At 39.7% G+C, this 18,421-nt stretch overlaps 1 protein-coding gene across 1 annotated transcript; it reads left to right on the plus strand.

The window, feature by feature from the left end:
* The first annotated feature begins 1,218 nt into the window (after nucleotides 1-1,218).
* On the plus strand, nucleotides 1,219-13,889 carry mtch2 (mitochondrial carrier homolog 2). Its single transcript, XM_030725183.1, has 13 exons — nucleotides 1,219-1,374; nucleotides 2,756-2,840; nucleotides 2,987-3,093; nucleotides 4,826-4,852; nucleotides 7,759-7,815; nucleotides 8,987-9,044; nucleotides 9,139-9,190; nucleotides 9,267-9,326; nucleotides 11,012-11,105; nucleotides 11,371-11,418; nucleotides 11,512-11,579; nucleotides 11,656-11,731; nucleotides 12,917-13,889. The coding sequence occupies exons 1-13, from the start codon at nucleotides 1,288-1,290 to the stop codon at nucleotides 13,001-13,003; spliced, it is 906 nt and encodes a 301-aa protein (XP_030581043.1). The 5' UTR covers nucleotides 1,219-1,287; the 3' UTR covers nucleotides 13,004-13,889.
* Nucleotides 13,890-18,421: the final 4,532 nt, after the last annotated feature.

The raw sequence follows: 18,421 nt of genomic DNA on the forward strand, positions 1-18,421 counted from the left end.
CTTTTGCAACAGTAAAGTCTTCTATAACATTTTATATGTATTTGCAAAAGTGCATTTGTTGAACTAGAAAGACCAACTGAGGCAATGCATTAAATATTTCAACAAAAGAAACTGCACCAAGTGAACATTTAATAACTGTAAAATTAAAGCTTCTTTTGCATATTCAAAGTAATGCTGAGTTAATGAGTTCAGTCTTAGAGTTCAGTCTTTGGGGTAAAATAAACAGATTTATCAGTCCAAGCAGGGTTAAAAAGGCGATTTTCATTGTCAATTTTACGTTTTTGACCTGTCAGTGACATGTTTTCACGGTTGTCGTACTTGGAGAGAGTATTCTGGGCTGGCGTTGCTACGATACCGGAAGCGGTGCGTTCATGTACAAGAGGAAGGGCGGGAATTTTTAAAACTCTCACAGCAAATATGATTTAATTGCATTTTTGAAGCTTACGTTGGGTCATTGGGGGGGTGGGCCAGTCAAAGGGGGTCCGCTAATTGAATAGCCCTGCCGTAGACTGTGTCACATGCTTTTTAAATTTAGAACAGTGACTATATCTGATACAGTCTTGCGTTATATATTTTTGGATTTGGTGCATCCAGATCTTTCCAACAAACCCATTTTGGTGTTTCTGGGACAGTCCATACAAAAACTGTTAAAGTGTATGAGTATGTTAATCACGGATCCCCATAATGGGCCTTTATTATGATAGCAAAGCTAGGGTGAAGACACTGCAAATGGCCCGGGCCTCTGCAAACACCTTTTGGCATCCTGGTTGCTGCTCAACCTTGCAGTAAATATACAAGCATCCATTAAGATAGGAGATAAGAAATCCCTTTATTAGTCCCACGATGGGGAAACGTCATTGTGATGAGCGCATATGAAAACATTGGTTTGATTTGTTCCACCTCCAGTAGGGTTTCTCCCAAAATGTTGTTAGTCTTTCCACTGCACTATATCCTGTGTTTAAAAGCTAGCAGGAAAAGCAACCCACTGACACAAGATGGCTTTACTCTGCCCATTCTTTCACGGTTACTCGTCACTTTAACAGACGGTTTTTACTAATCTTTTCCTGCAAAGCTCCTGTTTATATTGCTGAAGTGCTGCAGCCCAGACAACACGTCAGAAAGTCAGGGTGCCGCCTCAGACTTTGAGCACTGCCTTAACCCACAGAGGCGCTTCGCCGCCAGGGTCCTGTCGGTTGTAAACGTTAGATGGCAGTATTGTTGTCCAAGGCGCTTATTTGCTCCCAGACGAAAAAAAGAGAACTTCCTGTCTCCACAGTCTCTCCAAAAATGGCGGACATGTGTGGTCAAGTGTTGTTGGGATCAGGACTCACCGTCCTCTCCCATCCTTTGATGTACATTAAAGTCCTGATCCAGGTAAGAGGGGGAAGAGTTTGGGCAGGTTCTGTGAAGTTTCCAGTGTTTGACCTGCTTCAGACGCTGTTAAACTCGTTAGTATCCCGAAGAAGAAACTGCCATTTGTTTTCCATTGAAAATATTTACTGTCACCTCGTTTATAAGTAAATTAACACGTTTGTAGCACACGATGGCCTTTAGTGAGTCTTGACAACTGTTTATTTCAGAATGCATTTAGTAGTAACAGCAGGGACTCTCCCAGGAACAGGATCGGCCACATTGCTGGCCTGTCTGTTGTCCCCGTGACCTTCTATTTCCTTGTTGTGCAGAGGGCGGAAGAAGTGCATGAATGTTTGTAATTAACTGAAATGTTACGCTGATTCATTTATGCTCTGTGCGCAGATTGATCAAAACAGTTTCTCCTCCACGGACACACTTCTACATGGCTTATTTTCTAAGAAAGCCGGCGGCGTTAGGCTGCCGATTACCTCTGTTCAGCTAACGCTACCTGCTGCGGTGCCACACTCACAAAATGATATCTTCAACCAATTCCTGGAAGAGCGTGTCTGTTCATCTGTTTGTCAGTGACAGTGTTAAAAATCCAGGCGAAATCTATACTGTCTGTTTCTCAGTTACACTCTGTATTATTAGTAGCTCAGTGCTTTTATACCTGCTGAAAATCATTAATAATAACCGCACGCGGACAGAGGATTTGGGACTTCTGCCAATTACCAGTTGCTAAATTACAACCAAAGCCAACTATTTTGGCGTTACACTTAAGGTTGATCTTAATGACTGAATAAGTCGTACAGAGTGAAAGTTTTGTATTGTATGGATACTATTGAAATAATTATTAACAACATAGAGAAGTACGATAACAGCGCGCTGGTAAAGTAATCCGAAAGCGGTCTATCTTTGAAAAACAAAGTAGATTGTTATCATGTGATGCATTTTGTTATGTGTTTTTGTCCTGTGACTGCAAAGGTAGTGACAGTTCTATTAGATGCAAAGTTCAGTGCCCTGCCTTGTGCGTGTCATTTCCATATTTCTGGCAGGTTGTCAGATCCAAATCAATTGTGCATTAAGTGTAAGTCTGTTGAATTTGTGGATGCAGTATTATCCAAAAGGCTAAAAGTTTATAATTCAAATAAGATATTTACTTCACAGTTGTGGTGAAGCCAGTAGCCTGTAAAACCTGTGTGAACTAGGGACTCTAGCCCTGGGCACATAGCTTTATAGAGGAAAAATAACAGAATAAGTGAGGGCTGACTGCTAAAATAAAGAGCAACATCAATTTGTGGACTGACAATATGAACAAGAGTGTTTGTCAGTGTATTATTATTATATTTAATAATAATAATAATAATAATAATAATAACAACATGACTCTGTGTTTCATCAGGTAGGACACGAGCCGCTCCCTGCCACCCTGGGCCGGAATTTATTTGGCAGACATGTCTACCAGCTCCCTGGACTGTTTGCTTATGGTAAGTTTGAGTCTTGATGTTAAACCTTTTTATAAATGGGGTCAGTAACATTTATCACAGTGGTTTGAATGTCTCTATGCTGATATTAAACTTTGAAGCTTTTACAAATTTTTATAACGTAACCTTCTCTGGACTAAATGTTTCAGCAAAACACATCGTTAGGATTGATGGGAAAGCTGGTCTCTTCAAAGGGCTTGGTCCAAGGCTCTGTGCAGGCACTGTTGGCACAGTCGTACACAGCAGAGTTTTACAGGTAGGCCATAATAGATTTGTTTGCCATACAAAGAAGTGATCAAACAATCAGTTTCTATTGAGTCCTCTGTTGGGATTGGCTTTTGATCATTTGGGATACATACTGATGGCAGCAGTAAATCGGTTATACGCTTCCTTTCAAGAGTATTGGAACAGTTAGGTCAATCTCTTTTTTTTCTTTGGTGTAGACTAAAACATTTGGGTTTGACATCAAAAAATCAATATGAAACAAAAGATCAACATCTCAGCTTTTATTTCCAGGTATTTACATCCAGGTAATTAGATTGCACTTTTGTCTGAACCCACCCATTTTTCTTTGATCAGAAGTATTGGAACATGTGACTGACAGGTGTGTTTTGTTGCCCAGGTGTGTCCTTTTACATTGATCATTCAAACAGTGAATAGTGCTGAATGTCTACACTCAGTTTCAGATTTTTGTTTTGCCTGTGCAGATTGCACATTTATAGTTAGAGGAGTAATCAACATGAAACCAGAGAGTCTCCAGAGAGTGGAAAAACAAACCATTGTTTAGGTGAGAGACGGAAAGATGCAAAATCAATCTGAGCCATTGCACAAACATTGGCCATAGCCAGTACAACCATGTCCTGGAGAAGAAAGTCGTCACTGGTATCAAACAGGTAGACCAAGGAAAACAACAGCAGCTGATGACAGAAACATTGCAAGTGGTGTAAAGAAAGATCCTAAAACAGCTGTTAGTGACATCAGCAACAACCCCCAGCGGGTAGGAGTGAAGGCATCACAATCAGCTGTTCTTAGAAGATGGTACAGAGGCTTCACCAGAAGATGCAAGAAGAACAGGAAGGCTGGAATTTGCCAAGAAGTACAGAAACAAGCCTCAGAAATTCTGGTATAAAGTTTTATGGACTGATGAGATGAAGATTAATTAAGGTGATGGAGAGGCTAAAGTTTGGAGAAAGAAATGATCTGCTCATGATTCCAAACATATGAGCTCATCTGTGAAAAACAGTGAAGTTAATGTCATGGCTTGGGTTTGCATGGCTTCTTCTGGGATGGGCTCATTCATTTTCATTGATGTCGCAGTTGATGGCAGCAGTACAGTGAACTCAGAGGTTTACAGAAACATTTTGTCTGTCAATTTAAAGAAAGATGGAACCAAAGTGATTGGGAGATCCTTCATCATGCAGCAAGATAAAACAGACAACACACTGCCAAAAGTACACAGGAGTACATCGGGGCGAGAAGTGGAAGGTTTTAGACTGGCCTAGTTAATCTCCACACTCTAACCCTACAGAGCATTTTACCTCCTAAAGAGGAGACTGGAGGGAGTACCCCCCAAACAAACAACAGACAGAGGATGCAGTGAACGCCTGGAAAGCATCACAAAAGAAGAATGCAATAGTTCACTGATGTCAGTGGGAATATTAAGTCTTACTCAGTTTATTTTATCTGTTACAATACATTTGCTCACAAGAAAAAAATGGGGGCTATCGTCTGAACTGTGTATCAGATCCAGATGTAAATACCTGGAAATAAAAGCTAAGATGTTGATTTTTTTTTTTTTTTTGGGTCAAACCCAAATGTTTTCAGTCCACAGCAAAAATAAACAGATTGTCCTCACTGTTCCAATGCATTAGCAGGGGATTGACAATGACACTTGCATTCAGCTCTTTCCTTGCCATCCATGTTGTAAGTGTAACTCTCAGGCTGTTCATGCTGGCAGTTTGATAACCTGATGCTCTGCCCTCTTACAGAAATGTCAAGAACACGGCACCCCTCAGGTAAGAGGTTTTTATCCAACTTGTAGTCACAGTTTGTTAAGTTCATAAAATACAATAATTTGGCTGCTGTCCCCTTCAAAGTTGTCTCCCTGTGCAGCAACACACTGCCCTTTATTCATGATTTTTTTTAATGCAATGACTCCACTTTAGAAACACCAGGAATTTGTTGTTCATTGCCAGACTTTTTAAAAGCAGTGTGTTTCTGGGTGCCAGGGTGGCTCAGGGCGTGCACAGGTGACCATATATGCCTCGGTGCAGGTTCGAGTCCCGACCTGTCACCATTTGCCGCGTGTCTTCCCTGTTTCTGCTCCTGCTTTCCTGTCTCTCTCCACTGCTAAAAAAAAAACTGTCAAATAAAGCCATTAAAAAGGCCAAAAATATCTTTTAAAAAAAAGCGGTGTGATTCCAAATTGCTGAAATTGCTGTTGACCAAAGTCTTTCTTTCCATCAGCTTGGCTTGGACTGAACTAAACCTGCTACAGGGAATGAATCTGGGGGGTCTGAACTATTGTGAAAATTACATTACTATAAAGGAAAGAGGTGTGCTGAATTTATCATTAGAGCACCATAAAAAATGAATGTAGAAAAAAGTTTTCTATCAATTATTGCAGGAAGCAGCAATTGGGACTGAATTTAAGTTTTGATAAATTGCACAGCCCTAACATGTATATATTATTAGCTTCAAAACAGAGCACAGCACTGGCTGGCCTGGCATCTTAAAGGTTAACAGAATAGGTTTATGCCCAGATTGTTGCAAGGCTTTGACATTAATGTGTGTAAGTAGAGCGGTGACGCTGATCCATCATCATCAAATGAGAGAAAATATGAGGATATTTCTGATTGCTGGACTGTTTTTGTTTGTTTTTTTTTTGTTTTTTTTGGTAACTGTGCATTTACAGAGACACTCCTTTATATAGTTTCACTTTTTTATTTAACTTTAATATTTTAAACGGGCTGGCCCGTCTGTATTTGTCTGATCTTATTTGTGTTCATACTCCTGTCAGAGCATTGAGGTCTGCCAATCAGATGATCCTAAAAATTCCCAGATCTAGACTTAAAAATAGAGGCGACTGAGCTTTTTCAGTTGTTGCACTGAGTCTCTGGAATGCCTTACCATTTCATATTAGAACTGCCTGGACAGTTTCTACATTTAAGTCTTTGCTCAAGACCTATTGGGCTTTTAATTCGAGCTAATCTTGACATTTTGTATTTCTTAAGTTATGTTTTATCTGGATTTTTGTTTGTTGTTTTTGTTTTGTCTTCTGTGTATGGTATTTTTGGTCGCCTGTGAAGCACTTTGGTTCACTCTGGTGCTATATAAATAAATTTGACATTGACACTCTCCTCTGTCCTCTGTGCTCACAGTAAGAGTCAGCTTGTTGAGCCAGCAGTGGATGGTAGTGGTATGGGCCAAGTCTCTGTCTTAGTCACCACAAAACAATCAAAGAAATGATTGAGCTCCTCAGGAAGCAAGTTGCTACTGTTGCTGGTTGCCAGTGGCTGGGTTTTTGTTACCTTTGAAGTTAGTGGGATGCTGGATACCCTGCGAAAGTTGCCAGGGGTCCCGCTCACTGAAGTGTCCCTCAGTCTTCCTACTATATTATGATTTTGCCTGTGGTGCCTTTCTTTAGGTTGGATTTGGCAATGCTGTATAATTCTTTGTTTCTAAACCTAAAGGCAGTATTGCGGTCTCTCAGAAGCTGCCTGATATCTCTGGTTATTCATTGTGTGTTATTCTGATAACATCTGTTGTCTTTGCCACTGGTGATTTTATCAGTACAGTTCTGGTTGTAAAACAGGACTGTTATTCAAATAGATCCCAGTATGTGTGCTTAAAGCAGCAATGACAACAATATTACCAACCAATGATGATTAAAAAACAAGTGGCAAGTAAAATGAATGGTATTTCGGTATAATAAACTCCAAATCTGGTGACTGTCAATGACTGTTGCGTTTGTACATAATGTGTCATTACAGTGGATCCATTGTCCTCCTCTGTTTTTATTGGAGTCGTCATTCCTGTCAGCCGGTATGCTGTGCAGCCTGCTGAACGTGATAGATTTGTCAGAGATGCCTTTGTAAAGCAGGTCTCTGTAATCACCATAACTGAATAGTTCTCTACCAGTTTTTCTGCCTTAGTGGCTCTATGTCATCCATTTGGTCAGGCAGATGCTTAGTAATCAGGCCCATATGGGGCTTTCTTTAGCCTGTTCTGAATGTCAGCCCGGCAGCCTCACTACTGCCTTGTCTCTTGACGATGCCTCTTGCACCTTTTTCGCTGTGGCTGTGGCTCGGGAGGTAGTGTGGGTCATCTACTAATCGGAAGGTTGGTGGTTCGTTTCCTGGCTGCTCCACTCTGCGTGCCAAAGTATCCTTGGGCAAGATACTGAATCCCAAGTTGCTCTCTGATGCAACTGTTGGAGTATGAATGTGTGTAAATGTAAATAGGTGAATACAAACGTGTTGTATAAAGTGCTTTGAGTGTGCAATTAGAATAGAAAAGCACTATATAAGAACGAGTCCATTTGCCATTCAGTATGGTCATCCATGAGATCCCTGCTGGCTGAATGATATCTCCTGGAAGTTTTACTTATGCTGTGGTAACTCTTGATGAATTTGAACCTCACAATGTCCAAATTCTTAAAATATCTGGTCATCAGACAAACAACAGACATATAAAAGAACCATGTGTGAGACAGCACACAGCACACAATCACTGCACTGATTTGTGCCACCATCTTTTAATGTGCTGACCTTCGTCCACGCTGACCACAGTTTATGTCTAACTAGTGAACTTTGCATTGCTCTTCATTGCTCTCCTCAAGTCATCTGTACGTTATTTCTTAAAAAGGGTACAAAGTAGCAAAAAATTTCATGTAGGTGATGTTGAGGTTTCTGATTTCCAGATACTGGGTGGGCAACAGAAGGCTGCGGAGGGCTCTCTACAGCATGTTGTTAATGAGGTAAGACATGTACAGCTCTAATGCTAAATCAAGACACCATAGAATGGCAGTTGTAGGCCACATTCAGTATGAAGTTATAATGTGTAAGACCTGTTCAAGCACTTGATCTAGTACAGACAAATCATTAACAGTATTACTGAGAAAAAGTAACAAATCCCCCCCTGAGCAGAGTGGGCAGGAGAACCTTTTAACAGAAAGGACTGCTCATGGTGGGTTGCTGTCTGCCTTGACTGGGTGGGGTGAGAGAAGACAAGTGTTTTTTTAATCACTTTGTGTTCTTTAAATACTCTTAACTGATCAGCTGCATACCACAATATAATGTGACCTCTCCTAATTTGACCTCTCTTTTTGTGGTCTGGGAAGTGAAATTCTTGCATTCTCACACTACAAAGAATCATCAACAGTCCCATCCTTCGTTCTGAAGGCACATTTCCTATGGCTGGCTCGAATGTTAAACTTTAAAAAGTAAACCAGTTTTCTGGAGTCAACACATTTCAACAAGTAATATAATCAATCATTTTCTTATTAAAAATAGAGTTAAAACAACCAAAGTTGTTACTGTCACTGCAGCAGCACATCTGTGTGGATGGAAAAATGAATGCCTCTAAAAACCTGTTAGATACAGCGCACAAGCAAAATGGATTTCAATTGGCCAAATATTTTGCAGTCACATTAGAGCAGGGCTCTTCAACTCCAGGCCTCGAGGTCCGGTGTCCTGCAGGTTTTACATGTGTCCCTGATCCAACACACCTGAATCAAATGGCTGAATTACCTCCTCAGTATGCAGTCAAGTTCTCCAGAGTCCTGATAATGACTTCTATATTTGACTCAGCTGTGTTGAAGCAGAGACACATCTAAAACCTGCAGGACAGGGGCTCTCGAGGCCTGGAGTTGAAGAGCTCTGCATTAGAGGAAATTGTAGTGCTGACATTTTTGGTTGCTTGCTAGTGCTAATAGCTGCTTACACTTGCTCAATAGTGATCAGTTCTGATCGCGAACCTGTGAAATTAATAGCCCAGCAGTATCAGAGCGATCAGCCGCTGACTAGAACAAATGACGATGATCAGTTACATCTACAGTACGGTTGATGTGTCATCAATACTGTAGCTCACCTGTTAAAATGCTTCAATCTTAGTTGATTATTTTCTGCTTTTTCTCTGTTTTTTAACAGACAACCAAAGAGATGATTGCTCGTTCCTGTGCCACCATCGTCACACATCCCTTCCACGGTACATCATGTCAGATAGTTTTGACTGACTCAGTGCAATTTAATGCCTGTCATACTTCATAGAAGTGAGATATTTTTCTTGACTTGTTTTTCAGTGATTACTTTGCGATGTATGGTGCAGTTCATTGGAAGAGAAACAAAATACAGGTAGTTTTAATGTTTTCGATGTGACACTCGCTGAGAAGAGCCATGAAATTAAGATTAAAAACATTTCTGTTCTCAGTGGGGTGTTTGATTCCATCGCCACAGTCTACAGAGAAGAGGGCATTCTGGGCTTCTTCGCGTAAGTTTGACCCACTTTGTCTTTGGCATATTTTGTGCCTGGTATTTCAAGGAAATTTGCAATAATGATATTTCTGCGAACTGCTGTTCGATCGATATGCAAATAAGATGAAGCGGATTTTCTGTTCTCCTTTTCCAATGTGCTGCTGTCATTGGTGACAGACTACCTATTTCAAAGTATGAATTTATTGCCACAAGGTGCCAGTAGTAGCATCATAATGTAATAGTAGTGCCACAAAATTATATATGACACAGCATGAGTCAAATGGAAGCACAGAAGTTTCCTAGGTAGACTGGGTATTTTAAATAAAACTAGAGCATAACTGCACTTTACCAGTAACATTAACTAAAGTAACCTGAACTTGCAGCTCTTCAGGAGCCTCTACAGTATTGTCACATTATAAAATGACAGCACCTGGTATTCCCAGGCGGTCTCACATCCAGGTATTTACCAGGCCCCGCCCCGGCTTAGCTTCCGAGATCAGGCGAGATCGGGTGTCATCAGGATGGCCATAAGCCATAAAATTGAAATTGAAAAATATTTTCTACCTGTGATGTTGTATATTGGGTCAGACTTTTTAACCAACAGCTTAAATCTCTGGTTTTCCTCGATGTAGCTGCATAAGTAATTTCCATCCACTCTTTGCTCTTCCTGTCAAATGGAACACAACTAATGAGTGCTCCAGCAGTGCTCAGTGTTCAGTGGTCTTTTGGTATGGATGATATGATATGGGGCAGCTCTAATCTGAAATGCCAGGTGGTGAGGGTTGGCCCTTTGTCCTGTAGCTCTTCACTGAGTCTTTCTCCCATTGTTACAGCAGAATGCTGCTTATTTCAGGTTATCTATGCTACTATTTTAATGTAACAGAACAAAACTTAACATGGAGCATCAGAGGGAGGAGTAGACGAGTTATCCAATACAAAACACATACAAGCCATAGGTGCATGGCAGAAGGCAAAGTTATTGTTATTACTGCATTCTGGTCACCTTTTGGTGATCAAGTTTAAGTCCATTTAGTTCATATTTGTGTATTTAGGCACAGCCACTGCAGTGTTTCAGTGCTTTTTAAGGTCACTGTGGAAATAAAAAAAAAAAAAAAAAACAAGTAGTCTTGACATGAATGTTTTCTTTGTTCGTTGTCCACAATGGACTGCACTGACATTTAGACCTTATTTAGATGCATACACTTGTACAGTGTTTAATTCTATACACTTTAAAGCTTCAGTCATTTTTTGATACATCTGTTGCAGAAACACTGAGTCTCTTCCTTTTACATAAAAGCACGTTCACTTTCTTACCATGTGTTAGAAAATTGGGAAAGGTTTGACAAAACGGATAAAGAGGGTAAAATTCACAATTGTTTGTATATCATACATATCTGCACCGCCAAAACCCAAATCTGAAACTGAGTGTAGACATTCAGCACTATTTGTTGTTTGAATAATCAACATAACAGGATACACCTGGGCAACAAAACACACATTTCAGTCACATGTTCCAATACTTATGCTCCCAAGAAAAATGGGTGGCTTCAGACAAAAGGTGCTCCAGATGTAAATAAATAAATCTGAGATGTTGATCTTTTGTCTCTTATTCATCTTTTAATATCAAACCCAGATGTTTTCAGGGGGTTGTTCAAGGTGTGTGTGCGTGTGTGTGTGTGTGTTTTTTCTTCTTCTTCCTAGTGGTTTGATTCCTCGCCTGCTGGGTGATGTCCTGTCGCTGTGGATTTGTAACTTGCTGGCTCACCTTATCAATACCTACGCCATTGATGACTCGGTATACCACCTCTCTCAGTTAGGGATTCTGCATTCTGAATAGGAGTTTGTCATAATTACCTGAAATACACCTGTACAAGCACAAAGACACTGGTTCTGTCCATCCATTTTCTGTCTGTCCTTTTGCAAGATAGCTAATTCTTCTTTTTCATTGTATGTTGTCATTGTAGGTCAGTACCATTTTGTATTGTGCTGACATAGATATGGCAGGTTTTTGTCAAGCAGTCTTAAATTAAGGATCTAACACAGACTCCTTTTCTTTGCAGATGAGTCACACAGGAGAAATCAAGAACTGCTCTCAGGCTGTGACAGGGGTGAGTATGACAGTAGCAGAGCACTAATAAGAACTAGTCGATTTAATCTGTTTGTAGCCTTCAGTCTGATCCTGTTTATCCTCTTTCTTCCAGTTCTTTGCTAGTATGCTCACCTATCCTTTTGTTTTGGTGTCAAACTTAATGGCAGTCAATAACTGCGGGTGAGTTGGCAAGTTATTTACTACTTTGTAACTTAGTAAGTATTCCAGCAGACTCATATTACCACTTTCCCATTAGGCTTGCTGGAGGCCTACCTCCCTATGCATCAGTATATCCCACTTGGGTGGACTGCTGGAGGCATCTTAGCAAAGAGGTAAATATATCATATAAATATATGCTCATTTTCAATTTAATGCTGGCAGCAAGTTTAAAACAGTTGCAAATATAGTGTAATGCTTTTAGAAATGGTTATGAAAAGATAGGCAAAGACAGACCTTTAGAATTAAAGATGGCGACAGAAGAGGATTTCAGGTTTTTGGCCTCTAAAAGTTGCAGACGTCACCGGAAAAAGCTTTTTGAGGCAAAAAAAGTTGCGTGTGTGGTCTGAAAAGTCACTAAATCTAGCAACAAAGTCGCTAAGTTGGCAACACTGGTGGTAGGTGCTGCCAAAAACTGATTACAGTTTTTGCCCTGTGACAGGAATGTAATGACTCAAAATTAATTGATATCATTCATGAGAAATGCTTAAAATAGTTAAAATTTAATGATAATTGTTAATATTGGAAACATATTTTTCTGGAATATGTATGTCATCTTTACTAACCAATTGGTGATTAAAAGTACTTAGATAAAGGTTTAGGGCAAGGCGTCCAAATTATTAAAATAGTTTTGCAGACTGTAATAAGATGTCTGAAGGGTTTTCTTTAATGAAATGGGGCTATGATGTTATCCTGACTTCTGCGTTTATTTTATATTTACATTAATCGCAACTGTAGACCATCACACTACCAACAGCATGTTTGAGTCTTGGTATTATGTATTTATAAAATGCTGGGTCGGTTTTATGCCAGATATAATGGGATATAATTTTTTTGTTTTTTTGTTTTTTTTGAAAATGTGAGATGAGCCTTTGCGTTCATTTTTTTGGGGGGGGGCTTGGAACTCTCCCATGGATGCCATCTTTGCCGAGTCTCTTTCTTATTGTTGAATCAATCAGCTTATTTTTATTAATAAATGAAATAGTCATTTAAAAAGTGCTTTTTATGGTTAAATTTGTTTAATGTGAAATGTGTGACAAATACAAAGAATCAATCATGAGCTGGGAAAAGGAACGTATGTATTAACTTGATGCCAGTTGTTGTGTAACGTGTATTGTGCAAACATTCAGTGCTATAGCAAATTACCCATCATGTAAAAGTTGTTCAGTCATGCCCAGGATGCATATTAATGAACTATATTTTAGATAACGGTGCAAGTAAGATTGTTTTTACTTCATAATTGGTTTTGCATGGATCATGTAAACTGAATCACTAACACTTCTAAACTCTTTTCATTCCAGGGCAACATGAGCCGGGGCAACAGTTTATTTTTTCGAAAGCTTCCAGCAGGAAAGACGTACGCAGTCGACCAGAAGAGATTTTTTTAAAGCATCAGGAGAGCTGAGCTGAACATAGTTAATATTGCCTGATGTGGGGGTTGGGCTGTTGGCTTTCTGTATGCACTTGTTTACTATGAGCTCTTTTTTTGTTATGTTTTTTCTTAACAGCTTGACATCTTGTAAAATAAACATTAGTTTCTAGTTGACTTCAGAAAGATTCTGTTTAATTAAAGTAAACAGATTAAACAGCCGAGCTCTTAGACGGTGAGTTTCTGTACATATTCTCCCATATGTACAAAAACTAAAGAAAGGACAGCTCAGACTGCAAGGCAATCTACCTGCATAATGTTATGACAGACCATTAGTTAATTTCCCCTTCAGATATTTTTTTCTTTTTGTTTTTTAAATAGGTGATCTGTTGATTTATAAAGTACCTTACATCACCTGGGATATGTTTATTGAAAACAGCATTTTGGTCTACATTTGGTGTTTAACACCTGACATGTTAATGATCACGTGGGATCTTTTGTCATGTGGTATTGTATTGATGTAATTGTTCTAAAACTGATTGATTGCTGGGAGCATGTGTAAAGGTAATGAAAATGAGGTAATAGAGGTGGTAGTTGTTCTGGAACATATATGATGGTAAGAGGTGTGGAGAGGAGCCTGAGCTGACTAAACTCTGTTAAAAAATAAAAGTACTTCAGCTCTTGATTGACCCAAATAAAGAAAAGGAGAAAAAAACAAAAAAACCCAAAACACTTTTGACCTTGTCTTCCCTGTAAAAGGTCTTTGGGGGAGTATTTGGGAAGTATTTGTACAGATGCTAACTGACAGTATAACACTGTTTGTATGTACTGCTGCAGAGCCAACACTGTACATGTAACACTGTACCCAGTACTCAATACAACCTTTATGACCGCTTTTGATCAGATGTTTTTCCAACAGTGTTTTTATTCCTTTCTTAACAAACAAGAAACAGCAACAAACAAAATGGGAAGGGGACAAAAATCTGCTCCTTCCGTTCTGCACACGCGTGTTCCTCAAACTTGGGATACTCTGTCCTCTCACTCCTCGTCCTTTTCCAGAGGCCTGACAGTTTGAGTGTTGTGTGCAGTAGGATTCAGCTCATAGGATTGCAGTCTTTTGGACAGAGACCTCTGATGTGGTGCTTGGGATCTACTGGAGCTACTGTGGCTTTTTTGGGGGGGTAACAGCTCCTATGCTGGGACCACTTGGAAATTTACCTTCCATATCTACTCCAGTGGTTCTTCAGCCAGTGGTACTTATCCATTTTATCTTAATTTATTTTATTTCAATTCAATTTTATTTATATAGCACCAAATCACAACAAACAGTTGCCCCAAGGCGCTTTATAGTGTAAGGAAAAGACCATGCAACAATTACAGAGAAACCCCAACAATCAGAATGACACCCTATGAACACTTTGTGACATTTGGGAAAGAAAAACTTTTAACAGGAATCATTGGTTCGGGGGCTGAAGGGAGAGAGACAGGACAAAAGACATGCTGTGGAAGAGAGCCGGAGATTAATAATAACTAATAATTAAATGCAGAGTGGAGTATAAACAGAGTGAAAAGAGGTGAATGAAAAAGAAATACTCAGTGCATCATAGGAACCCCCAGCAGCCTAGGCCTGTAGCAGCATAACTAAGGGAGGGTTCAGGGTCACCTGATCCAGCCCTAACTATAAGCTTTATCATAAAGGAAAGTTTTAAGCCTAATCTTAAAAATAGAGAGGGTGTTTGTCTCCCGAATCCAAGCTGGGAGCTGGTTCCACAGAAGAGGGGCCTGAAAGCTGAAGGCTCTGCCTCCCATTCTACTCTCAAGTATCCTAGGAACCACAAGTAAGCCAGCAGTCTGAGAGTGAAGTGCTCTGTTGGGGTGATATGGTACTATGAGGGCTTTGAGATAAGATGGGGCCTGATGATTGAAGGCTTTTTAATGTAAATTAATTTCCAAATTTAACAGTGAAGAGAAGACAGTAGTCCAGCCTAGAAGTAATGAATGCATGAATTAGCTTTTTAGTATCACTCTGTGACAAGATGTTTCTAATTTTTGAAATATTTCATAAATGCAAATTGGAGTCTATTAGATAAATATGATTCAAACCACTGCAGTGCAGTACCTTTAATACCTATAGTATGCTCTAATCTCTGTAATAAAATGTTGTGGTCAACAGTATCAAAAGCTGCACTGAGGTCCAACAGGACACGAACAGAGATGAGTCCACTGTCAGAGGCTGTAAGAAGATCATTGGTAACCTTCACTAATGCTGTTTCTGTACTGTGATGAATTCTGAAACCTGACTGAAACTCTTCAAATAAACCGTTCCTCTGCAGATGATCAGTTAGCTGTTTTACAACTACTCTTTCAAGAATCTTTGAGAGAAAAGGAAGGGTTGGAGATTGGCCTATAATTAGCTAAGACAGCTGGGTCAAGTGATGGCTTTTTAAATGATCGTTTAATTATTGCTACCTTAAAACCCTGTGGTACATAGCCTTTTAATAAAGATAGATTGATCATATTTATGATTGACGCATTAATTATTGGTAGGACTTCTTTGAACAGTCTTGTAAGAATGGGTTCTAATAGACATGCTGATGGTGTGGAGAAAGTAACTACTGAAGTTAACTCCGAAAGATCAATTGGAGAGAAAGAGTCTAAATAAATATTCAGAGTACTGAAAGTAGCTAAACATAAAGATGTGTCTTTGAGATGTTTATGAATAATTTCATGCTCTTTATTGCTGATGATGATGTCTGCTGTGATTGCCGCATCTAATCACAAATGCAGCCTTCCACCCAGCCTGTAGAGGTCTGTTGGCCACCTTTGGTGGTATATGACATCATGACTTTGGGGACTTATAATTCATATGTTGCACAATGTTCACAATTCCAGCCACTTGGTTTTGCCTTTCAGTGTATGCTGTCCCAGATTGCATCTTCCTCTTGGATCAACCTGCTACTACACTGTGCTGCCAAAAATATTCACTCACCCATGCAGATAATTGAATTCATAGCCACGGCAAACAGACTGCTTCTACAAACATTTGTAAATGAACATGTCACTCTCAGGAGCACTGTCAATTCCAGCGTGGTACCATGATACTGTGATTCTCACTGTTACCAAGTACTTGGTCATAAGGGGTTGATTTGATTGATGGGTCTTCTCTGCAATGTAGGGTCTTTGCCTTACAAGATAAAGCACCTTTAGACAATGTTTGTTGTCATTTGGTGCTGTATAAATGAAATTGAATTGAACTGAACATAACCTGCTTTCAAAAGTGTGTTTTTATTCTGTCAGCTCCAGACTCAGTGCTGTTTAAGGGTTAGCGAGTAAAGATTAAATATAAAACCAGCATTCAAACACAAGTTTAGTCTACATACACATTTTGATGAGGTCAACTACAAATCTATATTTATTACTCATGCCCATCAGAGAAACCAAAGATTTTATATACTGAAAATTTTTAGACCGTCTTCTTTAAGCCTCTCCTGGCAGAGGATCGAGTGACCCTACCCTATGACCTACTCTGGAGCAAGTTAGGTTCATAGCATAAGTTACCTGGTAAAAAGTGCACCACCTTCATAGTACATAGTTACCTGGATAAGCCAAAATCCTGCTTCACAGTATAGAGCCCTGCTCGTATGCTGTCCCCCTTTCATCCTTTTTTGGTCACTGGTAAGATTTCTGTATGTCAGACACTTCCTCTATCTGTCGATGGCACATCCTTTGGTACGGGATAGGCAATTAATTTTCCCTTAAGGACTGCAGGAGAAATGGGGGCTACATCCATACGCACAGGCGAATTTTGGTAAAAGTAACTTTTAGTGAACATATCAGTGTAAATGTTTAAATCACTGAAAACTGATCTTTTGAAAAACTCTTTCCTGGGTGAAGATTTTTGAAAACTCATTTTCTGCATTTACATGCAGACAAGGAAAATGGAGATTTTGTCATGCAGTTTCTAAGATTTGCACATGTATCTCCTTTTTTGACATCAGATTGTGCATCACGGTGTGGGCTCTTGATTGGTCAGCATTTCTACATGGTTATGGTTAAATCAGGACCTTGTATTTGACAGCGCTTGAGACTGATTTTTGCATTTTTATGTGGACAGATATTTTTCAAAACAAAATCCCCATTTAAAAAATACCCGTGTATGTGTGGACATAGCCAGGGTCTGTTCTGGAGAGCTGCACCAATAAGCTTATATAGAGATAATATTGAGCAGAATTAGGTTTGGCTTGGTGTAATTCAGTGGTTCTCAAATCCAGGCCTTGTGGCCCGGTGTCCTGCAGGTTTTAGATGTGTCCCTGATCCAACACACCTGAATCATATGGCTGAATTACCTCCTCAGTAAGCAGTCAAGTTCTCCAGAGTCCTGCTAATGACTTCTATATTTGACTCAGGTGTGTTGAAGCAGAGGCACATCTAAAACCTGCAGGACACCGGGCCAGGAGGCCTGGATTTGAGAACCACTGGTGTAATTATAGAATTTTGTTCAGCCTGACACAGTTACTTTTTCCACATTGTTATCTTTTTTTATTTTTTTATTTTAACCTTAATAAATGTAATAATCATTTAAAAACTGCATTTTGTATTAACTTGGGTTATCTTCCTCTAATATTAAAACTTTTTGAGCTGAAACATGTAAGTGTGACAAATATGGGAAATAAATTAAGAAATCAGGAAGGGGCAAATACTGTTTCACAGCACTGTTTATTCTGCTCTTGATGGTGACTTGTGCAGTTACCTTGGAGTTGTCCTCCAGTATTATTTTCCAAAGCTGCATTGAATTCCTGATGAAAATTATTAGTGTGCTGTTGGCCTTGTACAGTGCCAAGCTCTCCAGTATCAGAGCGGGGCACTGAGTCTTAATCTTCGGTCAGTCCAGACAGTGCTTAGGTTGGCCTGCCTGGGCCCTATACTACAAAGCAGGATTTTGGCTTTCACTTTCTACTGGGGTGAATTGCTATGGTAACTTATCCTGTGAACCTAACCTGCTCTGGAGCAGTTGTGGAGGACTACAAGTTTGCCCTCACAACACTCTGTTGTTGAGGAGTATCCTTGTTTGGAACCACTTGACATGGATCATCCATCTGTTGCCACACTGGACACAATATGGCCTCCACAAGCCGCGCACTTCGTCAACCCTTATTCCTTCAAAGAGAGCTCCACAGTTGCAGAGGCTGTCTCTCATAACATCACATAACATCTTGAATTGTTTTTTCTTCTATAGGTGATTTTTATTAACTGACCAACAATTTATCTGTTCTTTCAAAGCTCCTGCAGCTTTTTGCCCTCCGGTTCCTGAAAGCAGCAGGAGATCGGCTTGATCTGATTCCAGCCTTAGACCTCAGTTTCAAACCTTCACTCAGATGCATCACACTTGCACTCTTCTGCACCTATCAAGGTTAGAGATCAAACCATATCCTAATCA

The sequence above is a fragment of the Archocentrus centrarchus genome, unplaced genomic scaffold, assembly GCF_007364275.1.
Source record: "Archocentrus centrarchus isolate MPI-CPG fArcCen1 unplaced genomic scaffold, fArcCen1 scaffold_48_ctg1, whole genome shotgun sequence".
Taxonomy (NCBI): domain Eukaryota; kingdom Metazoa; phylum Chordata; class Actinopteri; order Cichliformes; family Cichlidae; genus Archocentrus; species Archocentrus centrarchus.